The sequence below is a fragment of the Brachypodium distachyon genome, chromosome 2 (assembly GCF_000005505.3).
Source record: "Brachypodium distachyon strain Bd21 chromosome 2, Brachypodium_distachyon_v3.0, whole genome shotgun sequence".
Classification (NCBI taxonomy): domain Eukaryota; kingdom Viridiplantae; phylum Streptophyta; class Magnoliopsida; order Poales; family Poaceae; genus Brachypodium; species Brachypodium distachyon.
In genome coordinates this window covers 34,414,903-34,435,584 of record NC_016132.3, presented here as the reverse complement: position 1 = coordinate 34,435,584, position 20,682 = coordinate 34,414,903, and the positions used below count along the sequence as shown (strand labels likewise).

General features: G+C 42.7%; 2 protein-coding genes and 1 long non-coding RNA gene across 3 annotated transcripts; all 3 read left to right on the top strand.

Moving 5' to 3' along the window:
- The first annotated feature begins 1,950 nt into the window (after positions 1-1,950).
- LOC100836753 (FBD-associated F-box protein At5g38590) lies at positions 1,951-5,415 on the top strand. Its single transcript, XM_010233367.3, has 3 exons — positions 1,951-3,078; positions 4,053-4,226; positions 4,823-5,415. The coding sequence occupies exons 1-3, from the start codon at positions 2,035-2,037 to the stop codon at positions 5,141-5,143; spliced, it is 1,539 nt and encodes a 512-aa protein (XP_010231669.1). The 5' UTR covers positions 1,951-2,034; the 3' UTR covers positions 5,144-5,415.
- A 4,641-nt stretch (positions 5,416-10,056) lies between these two features.
- On the top strand, positions 10,057-10,910 carry LOC112270670. The gene is made up of 3 exons (XR_002963062.1): positions 10,057-10,219; positions 10,292-10,488; positions 10,699-10,910. It is a non-coding gene; the product is annotated as an uncharacterized LOC112270670 (long non-coding RNA).
- Positions 10,911-11,604: 694 nt separating this feature from the next.
- Positions 11,605-20,530, top strand: LOC100828289 (6-phosphofructo-2-kinase/fructose-2,6-bisphosphatase). Its single transcript, XM_003568807.4, has 23 exons — positions 11,605-11,891; positions 12,014-12,077; positions 12,435-12,733; positions 13,200-13,415; positions 13,885-14,091; positions 14,437-14,529; positions 15,069-15,167; positions 15,274-15,303; positions 16,023-16,076; positions 17,168-17,221; positions 17,293-17,370; positions 17,595-17,686; positions 17,764-17,821; positions 17,932-18,006; positions 18,273-18,320; positions 18,523-18,620; positions 18,770-18,845; positions 18,994-19,056; positions 19,223-19,314; positions 19,648-19,716; positions 19,866-19,929; positions 20,032-20,097; positions 20,194-20,530. The coding sequence occupies exons 1-23, from the start codon at positions 11,652-11,654 to the stop codon at positions 20,269-20,271; spliced, it is 2,313 nt and encodes a 770-aa protein (XP_003568855.1). The 5' UTR covers positions 11,605-11,651; the 3' UTR covers positions 20,272-20,530.
- Positions 20,531-20,682: the final 152 nt, after the last annotated feature.

Genomic DNA, 20,682 nt, shown 5'->3' with positions numbered 1-20,682 from the left:
AAAATTGTACATTTTCAAACGGCCAATTTCAATTTTAGTACATAGTGTGCAGCTTTGAGACGCCGATACATATGAAAATAGCTAGACAAGAAAATTAGTAGGACGATGTAGCAATGGACGGAAAAACGTTTGTACACCGTCAAACTCTCAAAAGTTGAATTAAGCTTAAAGCAGAAAATTATCGAACTTTGTAGTGTCCTCGTCAAAACAAGATACTCTGGGAATATTTTATAATGGATCTAATGATCTTTGGCACAACAGATATGTTTTTTTACTATAAAGATGGTCAAAGTTTAGACAATTTTACGGCCAAATAAAATTTATATTCCGTACATATTGGAATTGGAAGAAAAAAAATATGATGCTGAATTAACCGACTTGGCGTTTCTTGTCTCCTAGAACCAATGTGCAGCTAACGAATTCATGGTCACATCAGACGCAACCTAGACGGAGAGGACACAGAATCAAGAATCAAACCAGAAAGACTGGTCTCCAGCTCGTCGCCATGAGCGCGGCCGTAGTGTCGCAGATCAAACCCACGACGGCTGCGACAAGTGTTCGTGGAGAAGAGACGACGGTTAAAACCCTAAAAGAGTCCTCCGGCTGCTTACGAGAAACTAACAGGGATCGTAGAATGAATGAGATACTCACTCCTGCCAGAGTAGGGAAACCAGAAACATGGGAATCGGGATTGAGATTAGGACCAGGTCTCATAGGTTTTTTATCCACACTTAGGTAATTTGCATATTGCAAGATAAATTTGAACATTATAATATGGTCCCAGCACGATCAAGCAATACAAACGTATTTTTGTCTACCGTGTAAAATAAGAAGAGACCCGTGTGTTGCTACGGAATAAAAAAATTATGCATATACATAAAAAATAAAATATATACTGATTAAAAGGCAAGTGGATGGTTTTTTTATTCATATGATTATAATGAATAAATCCAACCGTAGAAAAAAGTAAAGACCAAAAAACTGCAAAACTGGCCCAGTGATCCATGATGGAATGACCCATCCAGGCATCCATATCCCAATCTCGCATCTCTCTCTCTCTCAATCGAGGCATTCTTCTATATCTGCCGGCCTCCAAAATTCCCTCTCTTCTTTTGCGAAAAACCTTCAAAATTTCCTATCTTCTCTGTAGATCTCGTGCCTTCTGACGTAAATCCCGCCGCTCTTCCATGATCCCATTCTTTTCCCAATTGTGCTGCTGCTGCTGCAGGTAGTACAGTGCCGACCGGTGAGTACAGGGGAAGAACAGAGGCAAGGGCAGGACCGCAGGGGTGAAGTGCAGTCGTGCGAGCAAGGGGTGGCTGGTTAGTGGATAAGGCTGGAAGACGAAGGAGGGGATGACCGTGGCTTGCTGTGGCAAAAAATCAGGGGCGCGAATTAAACTAACCCCGTCCTGTATCGTGGAATCTCGAGAGGGAGTCCCCGGCTTGCGTTTGGATAGTTAGATCCGCCGAGAAGCGCCGCCTCTTGCGTGAGGTGACAGCAGGGAGGCGAGACGTGAGGAGAAAAGATAGAAAAAAATGATTCGGGTACATACGCGTTTTTTTCCTTAGATGGCATATACACATAATTTTGATGAAAAGACCTACTGCGAAATCCATACCATCACCACCAACTTTAATTTAATATATTGGATAGATTAACGTGATAGTTTTGTATCCTTCTGTTTTACTAAATTTCGGTGACATTGATAAAACTTCTTTCTTCGGGATGCTCCATTAGAAATTTAGAATTCATGGTCTGTGAAATTTCTGGATTTTTTTTTGAGCGAACGGTGAAATTTCTGGATGGTAAACGCCGGACTGCTTTTGTGCCTGGGCCGATATTCCATTTTCTGGCCCATGGACTGTGCAATTTCCAACGGAGCATCCTGGGCTTCGAATCCTAAACCCTACAGGCAATGCCAACCATTCCGAAACCCTAGTTCTTAAAAGAAAACCACTCCTAAACCCTAGACCGTTCCTTTCCCCGTCCGCAGCTGCAATTTCCAGACCCATTCCCCCAGATCGTTCCTCCATGAAGGACAGCGACGAGGCCGATGCCAACCGATCCAAGCTCGCCGACGAGGACCGCCTCAGTGCGCTGCCCGACGACATCCTTATCCACATCCTCCTCAAGCTCTGCAGTGCCGCCGCCGCCGCTCAGACCAGTGTACTCTCCAGCCGCTGGCGCCGCCTCTGGGTTCTTCTCCCGGAGCTTGAGCTTTCCGACGGCGCCGCTCACCGCATACACCATGCTCTCGTGGCCAACGAAGCGCCGGTCCTCCGCCGCCTAGTCGCCTTTGACGTTGAAGCCTACCCCGACTCCTTGCGCGCCTGGCTCCCCATCGCCGCGCACCGCATCTCCGGCGATATGATCTTCCACATCAGTAACCGTAACCTGGGCGGGAGAAGAGTTGAGCTCCCATGCTTCGAGAACTCCACCTTCATCTGGCTCAACCTAGGGTCTCTTCGCCTCGCGATGCCGGCGTCTGGTGCATTCGCTCGTCTCACCGAGCTCTTCCTGGAACAGGTCCAGCTACTTGGCGAGTGCCCGCTCAGTGATGTTGTATCTTCGTTGCGGTGCCCAGCCTTGCGGGTACTCACTCTCCGCAATGCTCAATTTATTGGCGACGGTGACTTTACCGTCCATTCGGACTCTCTCCGGACAATTCAGCTGGCGAATCTGTATGGCTTGGACAAATTCACCGTCCACTCAGAGTCTCTCCTTCAAATGAAGCTGCTGAATCTGAATAAACTTCAGCAGCTAACTGTTGTGGCACCAGCACTTGAAGAGTTAACCGTGGCCTACTGCTTTATTAATTCTATGAATCTGGGTCAACTGGTTGGGACTGCGAGCATCTCAGCTCCCAGTCTGTTGGTGCTTACCTGGAAGGATGCTTATCATCCTAGCTCTTTTGAACTTGGCCAGATGGCTCATCTCCAATGCTTGGAAGTTGGTATGTTTCGGACATACGGAGGACCAGACAATTTGTCAGCCAATTCTCATATACTGAGACTCTTGCAGTGCTTCAGGTTCAGGGTCATGCAAAAACTAAAGCTCACTCTGGTCTATCAGGCGGTGAGTTAATTCCTCTTATGTGGAGCTATTGCATCATTGTAACTTGGTAACATATGAATAGATAGAGAAGCCAAACATGAACATACACTGAAGGGATGTGTCATTTGGGATATTTGAGAATAGGCCACATATGCACATGGTTTGGTTCGGCCCATCGATCCACTGGACTGCCCCTATATTTTAGTCCCAAATGGGTCAAGGGCCGGTCCTAATTTTTCTAGGTTCCAGTAGGGAAATACCCCTTTGCCCTGCGGTGAAACCTGTTCATGCTACTTGATCAGCGTTACTGCCATTTCCGGTGCTCCATATACTGCCGCCAGCGGCGCTCTCCACAGATCCGAGACATCTCCAGAATTAGCTGCTATATCCACTAGTCTCCAATGTTTCCTCGACAGCCACTGTCGCCTTCCCAGAACTGATCATGCGACCTTCCCGCCATGCATGACCGTACACCACAATTTTCCTCCTTTCTTCACCTTTAGGTTCAGCGACTACCTTGCACTTGAGGTCCGGGGTAACCCTTGCACCTCCGAGTTTCCAACAGGGCCAGAGGTTCAGCATTAGGTCCACACCAAACCACCCCACTTGCAAGCATAATAATAGCCTCGTGAAATTCTAACCTATTTTGCTTTGCTCAAGTCCCTGCAACAGGGCTGAGCTGAGCCCAAGCCCGCCCAATCTTTATATTTCTCAGTATCATCTTGGCATCCTTTTTTTCTATCCTTTCGGTAGTTAGTGTTAAAGTTGCACATTACCACTACTTTTGCACAAGTATATTAGTTTCGACTTTCGAGAGAAATCAAACAATCATGATTGCACGGACCACAGATTGTATATTATAATCATCAAACTAAATTGTTCATTTATAATAACTATGATTTTTGTGTGCTAATAGCTTCATAAATAAGATATCTGTGTCCTTTTCTTACTGTTATATGTGATCTTTTTTTTCTTTGGCTCCTACAAACTTACAGGACATGTTTGACAAACAATACTTGATGGAAGACATGACAAGGCTCCCTGGCATTACATTCTTGTCCCTTGATGTTGCTGCACAAGGACACTCATTTGGACCCTGTGTGTTCCATCTCCTCAGGATGTGTACTGGTGTTACAAAACTGGCACTTGATCCCGCTTTCCACTTTAAAGTAAGCCTATCCTTAATTTGTTCATCTATTTTTTTTTAAGTGTCACTTGAGTGGTGCCACATCAAGCAATGCATTTGCATTTCTTGGCTCAGCATGCATGCTACTACTATATTATGCTACTTATGAAACTCCATGTTTGGGTGTGCGTTTGACCTTGATACTTTGCTCTTCTTTATCTGTTTGTTACTTTGTTAATATATTACTAGTAGCTGTATAAGTGCAATGCACATGTCAACTGATACATGAAAATTCATGGGTGAGAAATTGTCCAAATGATTCGAGTAATTTTAAACTACCGGGACTGATTCGTAATTGTTAGCAGGTATCCATAATTAGTTGAACCCCTTGAATACAGGTTATCTATAGCACAGTACTTGAGGATTTTTGCAAGTTATTCAGTATTATCTGCTGCACCTCTTTCACTTTTCACAGAATGACCATATTTTTTTGCAGTAGGCAAACATGTGTTGCTCTTTTGTAAATGTTGTCGATGAATGATTTTGAAGTATTCATGCACATTCTCAAAATTTCCAGTTTACTCTCTTTTTATGCATCAAACTATATCAGTTAACCTTAATATGTGGGTATGCCCCTAGTTTCAGGAGCCATGCCCATCAGATTGCCCATGTGGTCAGCCATCAAACTGGAGAACTGAGGCACTCGTGCTGGATCGCCTCCAGGAAGTAGAATTCAAAAACATAAGAGGAACTGGACATGAAGTTGCCTTTGCAAAGCGACTTTTCAGTTGCGCGACAGTCCTAAAACAGATGACGGTGACTTTCGATCGGTCAATCACTGAAAGCAGAGCCATTAAAAAGTTCTGCAATAAGTTACTAAGCTTCTCCAGGCCAGAGATACATATGGAATTTTTCATGTACCGCCTTGACGAGACGGTTTTGTATGTTCCAGAAGACTGAAGCACTGGCTTGACCATAGTTTTCCTATTGGTATCAACTGTGCTCCATGCGAAGACCAAAATGCTATTTCACAGATCCTTCTGAAATGTTGTAATTGCACCATCCTGTGTTGCAGAATGTAGATCGTAGGCTTGCTTCATCATCATTTGCATGTTTTGCTTTTTAGTATGGAAGTTTAATCTACCTTTTACTTATCCTGTGTTCACTGTTTCGCTTGAAAAACCCTTCTCTTCGTATGGGCGAAATGCGAGTATCTCAATCATTTTATCCCAGTGACACTCTTCAACCATCTCTTTATTTTCTTTGACACTAATTGTCAGGATTCCATTCGAAGTTCTGTTGGGCTATTGCGTTTTGTGTCTTCTGGTGAAGCACAGAAGTAGAACAAAATAGTTTGTATGTAATATCTTTTACACCTCGTTTGTATTTAGACATTGGACCTTGGTATTAGACATCCACATTGTGGAAGTCCCAAATGCCAATATTCAATGTTGAGTACCGGTCCAGTAGGCAAATTTGGGTCTGCTCGAATGTGGAGCAAAACAGCTCGACATCAGCAGGCGTTCGGGATCCTGATGTTTGGGTGTGTACATTAACGCGGAGGCTGTATACCCTCCGATATCTAAAAACTCCCTTCCTATCCACATGTTTGCTTTTTCCCTTCTTTCTCTCTCACTTTTAGGCACATTATGGTACATGACATGTTTTTAAGTTCATATTTTGTGTACATTATGGTAAATGATCTTGTTAGTTCTAAATATCTCGTGTACATGAGTAATACATAGCAAGTACATCAGGTACATGTCAGTACATGGCAACATATCGTCAAATATACGTATCTCATCAATTTAAATACCCTATCAATACTCATCTGCACTACGATTATGATCAAAAGTATTAAGCACCTTCTCAATGTACCTCGTCAATTTGTAATACCTTGTCAATATACACATGATGTATGTCATCAATTTCAAAAACATCACACAACAATCACAGTACCTAGTCGTACCCATGGTAAATGATGGTAATCAAAAATCACAGCACAATCATCAAAGAAGAAACCACTTCAAAAATCGCATGGTACATTAAGGTACTCACGGCACAAAATTGCAAGATCACGATACAAGATTCAAAAAGAAACCAAACATCCAAGATCAAGAAAACACAGTACCTCATCGGTGAAGTACCAAATTACCTAATCAATCCTCAACCATAAGAAATCAGTCGATGGATCAACGATTAAAAAAAGGATCCGGGTTCCAATGGGCGATCCGGGTTCTAAACAAGACGGCGGCTTGCCGAGCTCATCGGTGAAGGCCGGCGGCGGGTTGACGCGGGGAGGATGGGAGAACCGCCCGTCCCATGGCGGCCATGGCACTCAGCCTCATCCTGTGCCCGTCCCCCTAGCCACGGGCACCGCCTGTTGCCACTGCACCGCGTGTCGACTGCCACGGTGCCCCGTGAAGCGCAGACCAGGGTGCTGCTGGACGGCGTGTCGGGCGAGGCGAGGGAGGGCGAGATCCTGGCCGTGATGGCCTGATGGGCGCCAGCGGGTCCGGCAAGTTGACGCTCATCCAGGGGAGAGAGGGAGCGGCGACACGGGAGGTGGGGGCGAGCAGGGGTGAGAGAAAGAGACGCGAGAGAGACAGGGGAGAAGGACGAAGGGGAGAGCCATCTGCTGCTAATCACCGCATGTGAGGGGATTAAGGGAAGGTGGTGGGGTAGTGAGGGGCACATATGTGTGGACAGGACGCGGGGTGTAGATAGTGAGAGGGTACCATCACGTTTGGCGTGTGTACATTTCTTATTCAACTTTCAAAGAAAAAACATTTCATAACTTTGCCTTCCTCTAAAAACGCAACATTTAAACAAATGCAGATCTATTACGGTGGACATACTTTTAATGTCGAATCAGGATTCATTAAGACAGAAATAAAGCATTGGGTGGAACTCTTCTTTGGTGTTAAGGTAGTAGCTGTGAATAGCCATCGACTACCCGGAAAGGGTAGAAGAATAGGACCTATTCTGGGACATACAATGCATTATAGACGTATGATCATTACCCTTCAACCGGGTTATTCTATTCCACTTCTAGATAGAGAAAAAAACTAAAGAAGAATACTTAATAATATGGCGAAACATTTATACAAAACACCTATCTCGAGTACACGCAAGGGAACCGTAGACAGGCAAGTGAAATCCAATCCACGAAATAATTTGATGGACATCAGGCGGACCACTTTTTCAAGTTCACTTTGAGGATCGATAGGCAGCGATGCTCTAACTTACTCCCTCCGTCCCAAAATACAATACAAATCCACGTCACTTTCCCAAAATACAGTACAAATCCACGTCACTTATAGGAGGAAGTATAATAATAATAATATAATGTCAGTTCGACTTTAAGTGTTGTAAAAAGAGGTGTTTTTTTTTCTTTTTTCTTATGATTGCCAGCTTTACAAATCCAAGAACGGCGAGCTAGCTGAACTTTATAAAAACAAGTATGGGGTTGTAACTGGTGTTTGACCCTGTGCGTGCTAAAAGTGTGAAGTATCAATCAAGAAGAGAAGCATATATTCGGTTAAAAAACAGAGAAGTATGTATGGAGGAAATTCCACGTTCCACTAGTTTTCCGTCGTTTTTTTGCGCAAAACACGACTTGAACGTTTCTTTTTTCAGAAATAACCACATATTTGTCTAATCTGTTGCACACATGTCTTAAATATGTGTTTGGCTTCTCAACACCGATTCTCACCGGTGGGGTCCACCGGTCAGTGCCTAGCTTGCCTATAGATCAGCCACAGTGGCTCATCCCCTTCCTTGAAGCTTGTTGTACACACACGCCAGCATCTTCGTCGGCACATCTGTCGCAGCCGCAGCCACTGCTTGGGATGACAACACCGCCGGCGGCCGGCAGGTGGCCATCTGGTTCCAGAACAAGAGCCACCCGTGGTACTCCAACCAGCTCTAGCATGGCTTTGCCGCCCTCCATGCTAAGTTCGATGCCCTCCACTCTCACGTCGAGTCCCTCAAGCAAGAAGAACTCACCCTCGCCATGCAGGTACTTAATCAAACATGCAATTTACTCCTCCGTCCCATATTAAGTGACGAAGTATTTCATGCAGCTTGCACCGCCGCCCTCCTCGGCTCCTCGCAGACGCGTTTGCCGCCGCCCTCCTAGAAGCCCGCGCTGCCGCCTTCCCCACCGCAGCGCGCCGGCGTCGGCCTCCTCGCAGCAGCGCGCGCCGCCGCCCTGCTTGAAGCGCGCCATGGCGGGCCTCCTTGCTCCGGTATGATAAGGACATCCCACATGTTGATATAACTGCTGCACCTACAGCCACAATAGAAGGACCTCTCACAAGAGCTCGTGCACGCCAACTTTATTATCACGTATTTTCGTTTCTTGGAACGATTTCTCACATACATGAGAATATGATGCTGCATAAATCTGATGTGTTTGTTACACTTAGAAATGATGGACCTAGCATGGATGAGAGGTACATGCATTGGAGCATAATCATGCATGGAGAGGACGGCATCAAGCGTGTGAGGGTTGAAGATGATGCCATCACTGGAGATTTTAGAACTTTAAAGCCACCATAATATATGATGAAGACGTGGACGAAATATAGAGCTTGCTACTTCATAATTTCGTCCGTCTGATTATATGGTTGGTGATGCGTCACCTTTAAGTTTGGGCCAGGCCCATGTAATTTTCGTCCACTTAAAGGGGATGAGCTTTTAGAGTCTGTGAAGGTTAAGGAAACCAACCTAGAGAGGGTTTTCGGCCTCCTTTTCCAAGGCTGACCGCATACCCCTCTATTCCCCAATATATACCCCCATTAGGTCATCGTTTAGACTTGGATTTTGTTTAGTTTAAGACTTAGCCATTGCTAATCTTCGCCATAGGCACAAGTGTCAAATCGACCTTTTGTACTAAGCGCTTGCAGAATGCCATCTATAAAGCTTCATCTTTATTCGTAATATCTTGATTGCATCTATAATTCTTGTCAGTTCTTCGGTTGCTTGTAGGAATTGATCCTTCGTGATCAGGTTTTTTAAAATCTAGTTCCGGTGTGGTCAATAACCTCGGAAGTTGGTTAGCGATCGCTAAGGCACAACGCCTCGCACGTTTGTAGTCAGTTCGTCAACGTCGACCTCCACCATAATCCATAGCTACCTTCTCATCAAAAGATCGGGCACCTTTCCCCTATCACGGTGAGATCGGATTGCCGGAGACGGAGAAGAAAAGGGGATAATTCTCGTCGGGTTAAAATTGCGGCTGAAGCTTTTTCTTCTCTCTCTCTTATCCGGCTAATTACATTTTTATCTCTGTCTTTTCAATACTCCACGAGGATACTCCATCCACCTAAATTGGAGTAACAAGGAGTAGCAGTTAATCTGATCTTTTAATTAAAAAAATGGACGACTGGTATTAACTCTAGTGTACTGTAGAAAAGCACATTTAAAATGGCGCGCATTAGCTCACCAACGGTAGTTTCACGTATAATATTGAAACCATATATTTTAAATGAGGCTACTGCATTTTCTTTACTCCTAGTTATACTACAATATTTTTCCCATTTAATTGTGTACCATAGATGATTTGGGTTTCTAACTTAGTGTCGAAACTTTAATTTGCATGTTACAGTTTCCAGATTAAACGGGATATACATCTAGCTGTTTTCTGTTCGGCAACATACGTACACTCGCGTATGTATATGGGATCTAGTCATGTATGATCTGTAAAAAGGGCCATGTTTCCTTTTCTTATTAGTGTGAGACATTACGTATTTAATGGATATTTAATTAGTAGTAGTGCATCTTAATTTCCAGCTGGCGGTGGTCCACGCTCTTCCATTCCACGCCTTTTTCTTCTTCTTCTTCTGTTCTTTGCGCCGCCATCTCCCTACCCGGCTACGGCTTCTGTCTCAAACCTCAAACTTCTGTCCGAGCCCAGGACTCCACATCCTCAAGCTTCCTAGACCGGCTCCGCCTCGGTCCCAATCTCGCCTCGCCGTCTCGTTCAATCCAACTCCGGCGCAGATCGAACTGGCTCCGGCCGCGACCGAAATTGTGAGCCTTCTTCCGCTCATTTCTTATCAGTTTGCATATCTGGACCGTGATTTGTTTTTGCTTATCGATCAGTTCACCTTTCCACGCAAAGCCGATTGCACAACAATGTACTTCTGCCGTGTCGAGGATCCCGGAAATTGCTCTCCAAGACGAGTTCCTCGTCGTCATGACCGTCTTGGTTATTGGTCCTCTTAATTAAGCCATGGCGAGGAGAAGCTCGTAGGAGATGATGACCTACGCAACCAGATTGCCACTGCTGTGCAACAGAGGTGAGAATAGCAAATGTGTTGAAGATTACAAGGCAGAAACGAAATCAGCACACCCTGAGTCTGAGACTTACTGGATCCAACAATTTTCCGCACGTCATTTGATTTGCAGTCATGAATGCACATTTATTGACGATGCTTCCATTCCATGTTTTGCTCCTTTCAGCGTCAGATCTTCTGCATCTTATTATCTTTTCGTTGATTATTATACAGCGGGAGATGATGAAATCACACTTCCTCTTGACCTGAGATCATGATACGCACTCTATTTACTCCATATCGACGAGGGCACCAATGAACATCAACTGGAATATTTGGATCTCTCTCTCTTCATGGTACGTTTAAGCCATCCAGATTCCAGCCATACTTCTCTAAATTTTGTTGTTTATTCATCGGATTTGGGCATGTAACTGGATGTTGCTTGGTAGTATAATGAGTGAATGATTGAGCAAGATTGTATACGTGCATGTAATCTACTTTCTGCGATTCCATCCTACTTATACAGAACAGGAACCAAACTCTGGAAAAAAACCGAACTGATTCAGTCTAGAGAACATCAGTTGTCAAAACTCGTTTGGATTCTGATCTGGTCTCCCAAGTTTCTCGCTTGTCTAGGTACAATCGTTGTTGCACGCTACTTGTTCGACAAAATGTCTATACCAAGGTTCTATGCTAGAGAGTTCTACTATGTATTTGGGGTTTCTGCGCAGCGAAAATAATTTGTAGCGGTTTCCCAAACCATGCAGACGTGGCAGGGACTAAAACCATGCCTTAAGTAGTTTTAGCCTGATTATCAACGTGGTGATCGGCTTTATATGATTGATCCGGACTGCAAAGCTGAAGTAGTTTTGGTCGAGTTTTCCCGTCGCCGCGTACATCCTCCGTTTCCTTCCGTCGACGGCGAGCAGAGCAGAGCCGTCGCCGTCGCCGTCGCGTCGACGCGTCAAAGCGAAGCGCCGCCGCTGGCAGGTGGTCCCGGAGTTTTATCCTGCGAGCTCGGAGGCCTCGAACTCCGTACCCGCACCACCACCACTCCCATCGCTCTCTCTCCCGAATCCCCCCAATCCCAACCAAACCCCACATTGATAAACCACCAGAGTCACACGCTCCTCCAGTCTCCCTCTCTCTCCCTCCCTCTCGTGCGCGCCCACGCTCGGCAGGCAGCCATGGGCACGTCGGGGTCCAAGGGCATGGACGGCGTCGGGGGCGTCGGCGCGGCGGCGGCGGCGGGCGGCGCCGGAATCCAGGACGAGGACGGCGTCGGCGGCGCGGGGATGGAATCGTGGCACGGCGGCGCGCAGCTCTACGTGTCGCTCAAGATGGAGAACGCGCGGATCATCGGCGACCTCGTGCCGCACGTCTACGGATCCGAGCCCATCATCGGCTCCTGGGACCCCGCCCGCGCTGTACGGACCCCCGCCTCCGCCCTCACTCCTGCTGCTCCTCCTCCGTGCTTGCCAATGTTGGTGTTCGCGGCCGTGACTTGAATTGTGTTTTTTTTTTCGGGTGGGTGGTTTCGGTTTCGCAGCTCGCCATGGAGAGGGAGCTGGCGTCCATGTGGGAGCTCAGCTTCGTCGTGCCGCCGGACCATGGTATGTGCGCTACCCACCTACTTGCGCCTGTGATGCACCTTACTGCTGGTTTAACCTCTTTTTGTCTTGCTCGTCTTTGAGTTCGGAACGGTTGGTAGAGACACGGGTTTTGTGATTTTGGCTGATCGACTGAACTGACGTGCCCTTTCTAAATCGTAACAAGTAAACCAAATACCCCCATAATTCTCTGCTTTGTGTTCTTCTGTTGCGAGTGCTTGCTTGTATTCTGTTCCATGAGTTCTTTGGTACACAAAGAGCAGCTTTGCACAGTTATGATTCAGCTTTTCGTCAACTCTGATGCAAACTTTGTGCACATGCATTGCTCCTAAAGACTGCAGCCTGTGGAATTTATTGTAGAAACACTCTACTTCAAATTCTTGCTCAAGCCCAAGGACGCGGAGACGCCATGCGTCATCGAGGAAGGACCCACGAGGCTTCTAACCGGAGGCATGCTCGAGGGTGATGTGAGGGTTGCAAACTTCAGGCTTAATGGAGACGATGAGGTGCTTGAGTTCAGGGTGTTCAACAAAGCGGACATTGTTTCTCCGCTTGAACTTGCCGCGAGCTGGAGGGTATACAAGGAAAACTTCCAGCCTTCCCAGGTCCGGGGAATCCCAGACGTCAGTATAAACGTTGCACCTGCTCATGCAACCGAGGTGAGAACTATAGTCAAAATGAGAGCCTAGCTTTAATTTTGTAATGCTTATTCTTCTTTATTATGCTTACATTTGATTGTAATGTTACTGTATAGCCCTTCTGCTCGAGTGACCGGTTTATTGCTGTTCGATGAACTATTTTTACTGCTTCATTTAAAGTGCTTGTCCAAAACGTATCTTTAGGGGAAGATATTAAACAATCCAAACGATGAAAGGAATGCGAGCCGATTTTCACAATTTTTTTCCTTTGGATAACCGTCTTGGCTCTACCTTACCTGTTGTAATTGCTTAGGATAATCTCTACGCTAACAAAATTAATACATTATTATCATATCCTCAATTTTTTACTAGTCGTTTGAACATTTACAATTTTGCATGTGTTCTCCACTTGATTGCCAATAGCAGCTGATTGATATTGTGGTTTCTCACCTTTTTTTCTTTCTTTCTGTTTCATGCCTTTCTGCAGGACGGATCTGGTTCTAGTTTGGAGCTTGACTTGGAGCATTATGTTGTTCCAACACCAACTGCACCACCAACTGAATATGCTGCAAACCTTGCTGCAACCCCTGCATCCTTAATTCAACCTGGAGCCTTGTGGACAAATGATATGCTTCTTAGTGATGGCATTCAGAGTCCAAGCAGTGCTTCTGCAGATTTTCGAGATCATAGTTACCATAATAAGGTAAGATGCAATCTGGAAAAGTTGGTATGCTAAAATGTTGGTCAATGAATTGTAGTGTGTACTTAAAGAAAAGGGTCAGATTTTTTAATATGATGCATTTTTTTGTTCATGTACCACTGGTCAATTGCCATTTTCTCACTTGTGTAGTCAACTTCATGTTCTACACCTGAAATTGATTAGTTGGTTGTCATCTTATATAAGTTACAAATTTTGTGAACTTACATCTATTCCATATACTCATCACATGTTTTTGGAGTGCAAATTTTTATCTTTCGTTCTATCAGTATTGCCATGTTGGATACAGTTATGCACAATCAAATATATATGTATTTCTGTAAAGTAGAATTAGTAATCTAAAAGAGCCACGCCACTTCGTTTGGTTTATGCGCAATCAAATATATCATGTATTTCTGTAAACTAGAATTGGTAATTTAAAAGAGCCATGCCACATCATTTGATTCTTTTGTAGGATATTGAGGCCTCGGTAGCAGATTCTTCTAAGAAGTTACAAGTTTGTGGAATGGTAGAGTCCAAATCAGTTGGTACCTTAATACCATTGCAAAAGCAGGACAGGCAAAAGGGGCTTTATGTTGACACGGGTGTTGTCTCTCCTAAGCTTGGCAAATCATTTAGTGCATGTGCCCTGGCATCTGGCCTTAGTTTTGCATCAACAAAGGTCAGTATTATTTGTATCCTCAACTAGTAAGAGGTAACAAAAGATAACTGAAATAATTAGGAAACAAATTGTGTGATGGATTGATCCTACACCCTAAAATGCTTTTTGGTTGAATCAGTCTGTTGAATACATGGTGTAGTAAGTGCCTAAATGAAAAATTAGGAACTTCCGAACTTCTGTAGACTCAGTTGAAATTGTTGAACAGATGTACGTGAACTAGTATATACCCTATATACTATGATCCATTTCTTCATTTATCTGTTTTGATGTAGTTAAATAAATATTCAACCAGATTACTGACCAAAGTTTGTACCTGATTCTTTCTTACTGTTGACATATTTGAAGGCCATGCCAGAAGCAGCCGGAGCTGTTGCAGCTGCAGCTGTAGCTGATAGGTTGCATGGATCAAAGGAGGATCGGAAACTGGCTATTGTTTTGGTAAACTATTATAATTCTGTCACTCCCTCCGATCCATTATAAGTGTCGGGTATTTGGTACAAAGTTTTAAGTGTCGGGTATTTGGTACAAAGTTGTACTAAATACCCACACTTATTATGGATCAGAGAGAGTACAATTTTTTTTTAGATGAATATTGATAGTTATTGTCATACTACGATCACCAGACACCATGACAAGATAAATATTTGATTGTTACATGTTGCTACGTAATACATAACACATCCTTCTATGAATGTCTGGTTCATTAACAAAAATAATAATTCAATGCATACAAATAAATTAAGAATTATTTTTTGTTATACAGTTTGATATTTTTAAACTGTGCAATCAGGGAGAGGTAATGCCCATTGATTGCAACAGTAATTCCGTTGTCCCTTGGCGGAGTATGAATTGCCTGTTGTTGAGCATATTTGTCATCATATAATAAGATTCACTCTTGTGCTTGAGCATATTCATATATTGTTATTCACTGCTTCTCAACGGCCAATTCTCCATCTGAAATTTCTATTTGTAATTAGGTTGGCCTACCAGCTCGTGGTAAAACATTCACCGCAGTTAAGCTTACAAGGTACCTTCGTTGGCTAGGTCATGAAACAAAACATTTCAACGTTGGAAAGGTGATTATGTTCCAGCTCCCATTAGTTATCTTGCACAACCAGTAGATGTTTTTGGATTACTGGAAAATAAACTGAACCCTCTGTTTTGTTGAAACTTGATGTGTAGTACCGCCGTCTGAAGCATGGAGCAAATCAGGTACCAAAAACTGTCATTTTCTGCAATTATCTTCACACATTGTTTTCTTAAGAACATATCGTTATTATTACTATTACTCCCTCCGTCCTGAAATAACTGACGTGGATATGTATAATGTCTTATACAAATCCATGTCACTTATTTTGGGATGGAGGGAGTATTATTATTTGTTAACATCACACTTTTTTTTCAAGTTACCCTATACGCACATTTTCCTTTATACATCACTAATATTTTGGTGTATAATAAATATTGTTATCACGTCTATTATGCTCATGTTATTTCATCATTCATTACGTGCTTAGCAAGCCATATAAAGAAAATAACTTGTAATATTCTTGTAGTGCTGTGTGTATAGGGTTCACCATGAATAAGAGTTAACCATGTCACTATCCATTAATCTTCTTTCAACATTGAATGTTGCCACCTAGCCATTTATTATATTTATTATTCGCACACTAGTTGAGCAAGTCGATGAATAGAGTGCTTATTTTGTTCATACTTCTATCTGCACACGTTTCTTAGAGAATTCTATCTACATTGTTACTGTATAGTGTATACATTAATACATATTTGACTCTAATTCTTGTCCTGATACTGCTTGCTTACATGCATGTTGTATATCTGGACTTTACAATGCAGTTATTTGAGGCAATGTCAGCAATACCTCATTTCTCTAACATAGAGTAATCTGCAATTTTGTTGCTTCATTGGTCCAGTCTGCAGATTTTTTCCGTGCTGATAACCAACAGGGGATTGAGGCACGTAATGAGGTCAGCATGCTTTGTTGTACAAGTTCTTGCTAAGTACAGTTCTAACTTCTATGGACTCTTCGTGTTCACAAATATATGTTGATCTACATTTTAAAGATGAAGGCCTCACAATTTTAATTTATTACGCTCTTATTTAACAACTCAGTCTATGCACATATTTTATATAATCATTAGTGCTATCATGGTAGTTTCGAACATCAACTTAGTCCCCGCGATCGGCTAGAGAAAATATTATTGATGAACAGAGGGAGTAAAATGCTATTATCGCTTCTAGTAAAAACTTGTACTCTCAAACACTTCCAGATTTTTGTCCCGTTCAAATTATATATGGCACAACATGACCCTGCAACTTTTTGTAATATTATAGTCGCATTTTACAACTAAACGCAGCTAGGATTTGCCGATTTGCTACTAATTATAATTATTACTCCACCCTAAACCTTTTTTTTTCCGAGAACTCCAAAGCTTGGCAGACATTGATAGAGGGGAAAATTGGTTATATTTACAGTCCTACAAGTAGGTGACCATGCACACACTACATTAGCCTATGCCTGTGGCAGAGGGGAACCTCAGCGCTGTTTCACCCACAATTGCCCATTCTATAGGTTTATCTGGGATGACATATAAATTAAGATGGAAGAAGTCTCCCTCAGCTTCAGAGGATGGAAAATCTAAACTTGGCCAGTCTGCTCGGATCCGTTCATTTCAGTCACTGCCAGCACACATGGAGCCCGCTGAAACACAGCAGCCAACAAACCCATTGGCAGTTGAGATGGCACTGTCCGCCTGCAAGCTGTGTGCACCCTTTTCAAGAGGAAGCCGTGTTGAATTTTATCAATCTGCCGCTGATAACCAGGATAAGATCACCTTGTCCAATATTAGTCTGCTACCTACCTCAAACACATGCTATGTTCTTTCATTATCTCATGAAAGTTTCATAGAGGCCATGCAAAATTCAATTTACATACTACATTTTCAGAGGTAAAATTTGACGGCTAGCAACCAGCCACATGAGAAGAAGGTGAACATTAAAGTGATGGCTTTGGTTCAAGCAAATATATAAGTTATCTTCCTGTCCTACTTGTTGCTAGGTAGCTGCATTAGCAATGGAAGATATGATAGACTGGATGCACGGAGGAGGTCAGGTAAGCTGGCGTTATGTTGCATAGCTTGTTGCACTGTAATATTCCTTGTGACCAGCTCCAGTTGCGTTCAGGTTGGTATATTTGATGCAACAAACAGCACAAGAAAAAGAAGATATATGCTAATGAAGATGGCTGAAGGGAATTGTAAGGTAACTCATAAGTCATAACACTTGGATTTACAATAGTCATGGTCCTTTCACCTTTCCTTCCTTCAATATCTTTGAGCCAAAATTTATTCATGTGGATGAAAGCTAACATACAATACCTCTATACTACTGAAAGTTTGTAGGCTTTACTATGTGTTTTGTTCATACATTTCTATCCTTGTTTGTCATCTTGAACTGTGCTTGTTAACTGAATTCAGTTTCTGTAGATAATATTTCTGGAGACGATATGTAATGATCGGAACATAATCGAAAGGAATGTACGCCTGAAAATTCAGCAGAGTCCTGACTATGCTGACCAGTTAGAAACCGAGAACCCCTCAAAATTTTCGCTTTCCTAGAAAGATTGTATCCTTAACTAACCGTGTAAATTTGTAGGCCGGATTATGAAGCTGGTTTGCAGGATTTCCTTGAACGCTTGACAAATTATGAAAAGGTCTAACTCTCAGTGAGTTGGTTATATTATTTTGTAGTGCTGCAGGCAATGTAAAATTCTTGAGCTGTATAAACTACTTAATCTTGAATCAAGTAGCATTCCTCTTGCAGGTCTATGAGCCAGTGGAGGAAGGTTCTTACATAAAAATGATTGATATGGTAAAAGGGCAGGGTGGTCAGTTACAGGTAACAAAGCGGATATGACAGGCTATCATGTTGCTTGGTATCCAGTTACTGGATTTTGTATTTACTAGTCACAAGATAGGTTTCGTAATAGTCGCACCTCAAATGTACTATGGTAGATTCTTCACATAAAACCGAGCATTTTGGTTCATTTTTGTCATTGTGTGCTTTCTATGAATTTCTTTGAATTTTTCCTTTTGAGAGTTCTCATGCTAAGTTTGTTTAGTACTTTCTATGAATTTAGCAACTTATTTGTGACCTTTTACCAGGTGAACAATATCAGTGGCTACCTTCCTGGGCGCATTGTCTTTTTCTTGGTATGTACTTCAATGCTTAGTTGCTTACAATATAAATAATTGATACCTGCATTGCAGTTTCTGGAATAAAAAAATGTCAGCCTATTTTCTGAAATATGCATATTTGTGGTAGCCGTAGCTTCAGAGTTTAGTTGGAGAAGTGTTCCAGAATTAATTGGGTTAACGTGGAGCGAAGTTACTTATGTTCTTTAAATGGTTGCAGGTGAACTCCCATCTTGCGCCTCGGCCTATTTTGCTTACCAGGCATGGTGAGAGTTTACACAATGTTAGGGGAAGAGTTGGTGGTGACACAGTCCTGAGGTTTGCTTCTCAAAGCTTCAATCTGAAATTGATGATACTTCTAGGCTTAAGTTGCCTATTTTTCAAGGAAGTATCACACTGAATAATTTATCTTGTGGAGATTAGTCTAACAAAATCCAGTTTAACTTAGCTGCTCATTAATGATGCAGTGAAAATGGAGAGCTTTATGCAAAGAAACTAGCGAACTTTATCGAAAAGCGCCTCAAATCTGAGAAAACTGCAACTGTAAGTATTCCTTTTAATTAAGTTACACTATTTTTCAGGGGCAAATCATTGTTGCCAGTAATTACTTTAGAAAGAAATGATGATTGTGATCCTGTTATGTGAGATAACAACGGATGAGGCTTTAATTTGTGACAATCCTATTTTTTAGATTTGGACCAGCACTCTGCAGAGAACAATTTTGACAGCAACTCCAATTGTTGGATTCCCAAAGGTAGTTCCTTGACAGCTCATGACCGGCTTGGGTTGTTGTATCTTTTGTGGGAGAGTTGAACTAAATACCAGCCCCTCCCACAAAAGATACAACATTCCAAGCAGAACCTTTTGAGTTTTCATGGTATCTCTGTATACTGATATAGGTTAACTCTTGTTGTTGGCAGATACAATGGCGTGCTCTTGATGAGATAAATTCTGGGGTATGTGACGGGATGACCTATGAAGAGATAAAAAAAATTATGCCTGAGGAATATGAGTATGTATTTACGTCTCTTATGTTTTGTAGCAGTTTTTTGGGAATATCATATTGGTGCTTTATATTCAATGCCACACCATTGTGTTCAAGTACCATCATGCAATGCTACATTGTTTTGCCTACCAAACATACCATCCTAAAAGATAGAAGTTACACTAGACTTTCAACGCATGAGTTGCAAAGCTAATGGGACAATATATAACTGTAGAAGGCATGGTGTATTGCAATAATTCTTCAGTGAAATATAGATTTGGCTTCAACATATATTATTGAATGTTTACATCTGGACACACTGTTGATGTTTTTCTGATGCTTGCTGCAACTTGCAACTAGGTCACGCAAAAAGGACAAGCTGAGATATCGCTACCCGCGTGGGGAATCTTACCTTGATGTGATTCAGAGGTATAAAAAATATCTGCTGAGTTATTCAGATGAAACGATGTATAGCATTACTAGACTGTGCAAGACATAAAACTGTGAACAGAATCAATTATGTCATTACCTCCATGGCTCCACCCTAACTACTGTGCTGTACCGGTAACAATTCTCAGGTTGGAGCCTGTCATTATCGAACTTGAACGCCAGCGTGCACCAGTGGTTGTTATATCCCACCAGGTAAATTGGTCTGTTGATACAACTGTCTTGTGCCCCGCAAAAAAGAAGATAAAACTGTCTTGTCCATATACCCTGATCTTGAACTGTTTATCCTATTTATAGGCTGTATTGCGAGCCCTGTACTCATATTTTGCTGACAGGCCTCTAAGGGAAGTTCCAGACATGGAGGTAACTTGCCATTTGATCTTCTCTCATTTCTCAATGCAGTATTGAAAAACTCACGAAAGCATCCTTAACCAAGTCAATCCCTTTCTAATCTAATAGATGCCACTTCATACAATAATCGAGATACAAATGGGCGTTACCGGTGTCGAGGAGAAGAGGTACAAGCTCATGGATTGAGAATCGGTACACAGATAGGCTCACAAGAACAACCAGTTTCGATTCCGCTATTCCAGGTACGACCATACAGATGATACAATTAACTGGTTACCCTTTTTTTTTGGTCCGGATGGCGTAAAACTAACCCCTCCGGTGTAAAGTATTCGACCAACAAACCTTGGTCATTGTAAAATAAAATATATACTCCTAATAAGGAATTGTAAAAAATAATACATACTAATGGAGTGGTAATAAGGAAGATATGCAGATTATCCTGGTAGTAACAAGTCCAAGGCTTGTTCCTTATGGGTTTTTATTTTGCACCGCGGCTGATGAGTGAAACAATGAACAATCACGGCTCAACTGGACTCTCAAGTCATGAGACCTGCAAACTAAACTTCAAACTGTCCTGTTCCTTGTGTGCTGCTCTGC

What these genes read in the sequence shown, in the direction of transcription:
- LOC100836753 (XM_010233367.3), top strand. Translation starts at nt 2,035, where the DNA reads ATGAAGGACAGCGACGAGGCCGATGCCAACCGATCCAAGCTCGCCGAC. An exon ending in TCACTCTGGTCTATCAGGCG is followed by an intron (nt 3,079 to 4,052) that starts GTGAGTTAATTC and finishes ACAAACTTACAG; the next exon opens with GACATGTTTGACAAACAATA. An exon ending in ATCCCGCTTTCCACTTTAAA is followed by an intron (nt 4,227 to 4,822) that starts GTAAGCCTATCC and finishes GTATGCCCCTAG; the next exon opens with TTTCAGGAGCCATGCCCATC.
- LOC100828289 (XM_003568807.4), top strand. Translation starts at nt 11,652, where the DNA reads ATGGGCACGTCGGGGTCCAAGGGCATGGACGGCGTCGGGGGCGTCGGC. An exon ending in CCTGGGACCCCGCCCGCGCT is followed by an intron (nt 11,892 to 12,013) that starts GTACGGACCCCC and finishes TCGGTTTCGCAG; the next exon opens with CTCGCCATGGAGAGGGAGCT. An exon ending in CAATTGTTGGATTCCCAAAG is followed by an intron (nt 19,057 to 19,222) that starts GTAGTTCCTTGA and finishes TGTTGTTGGCAG; the next exon opens with ATACAATGGCGTGCTCTTGA.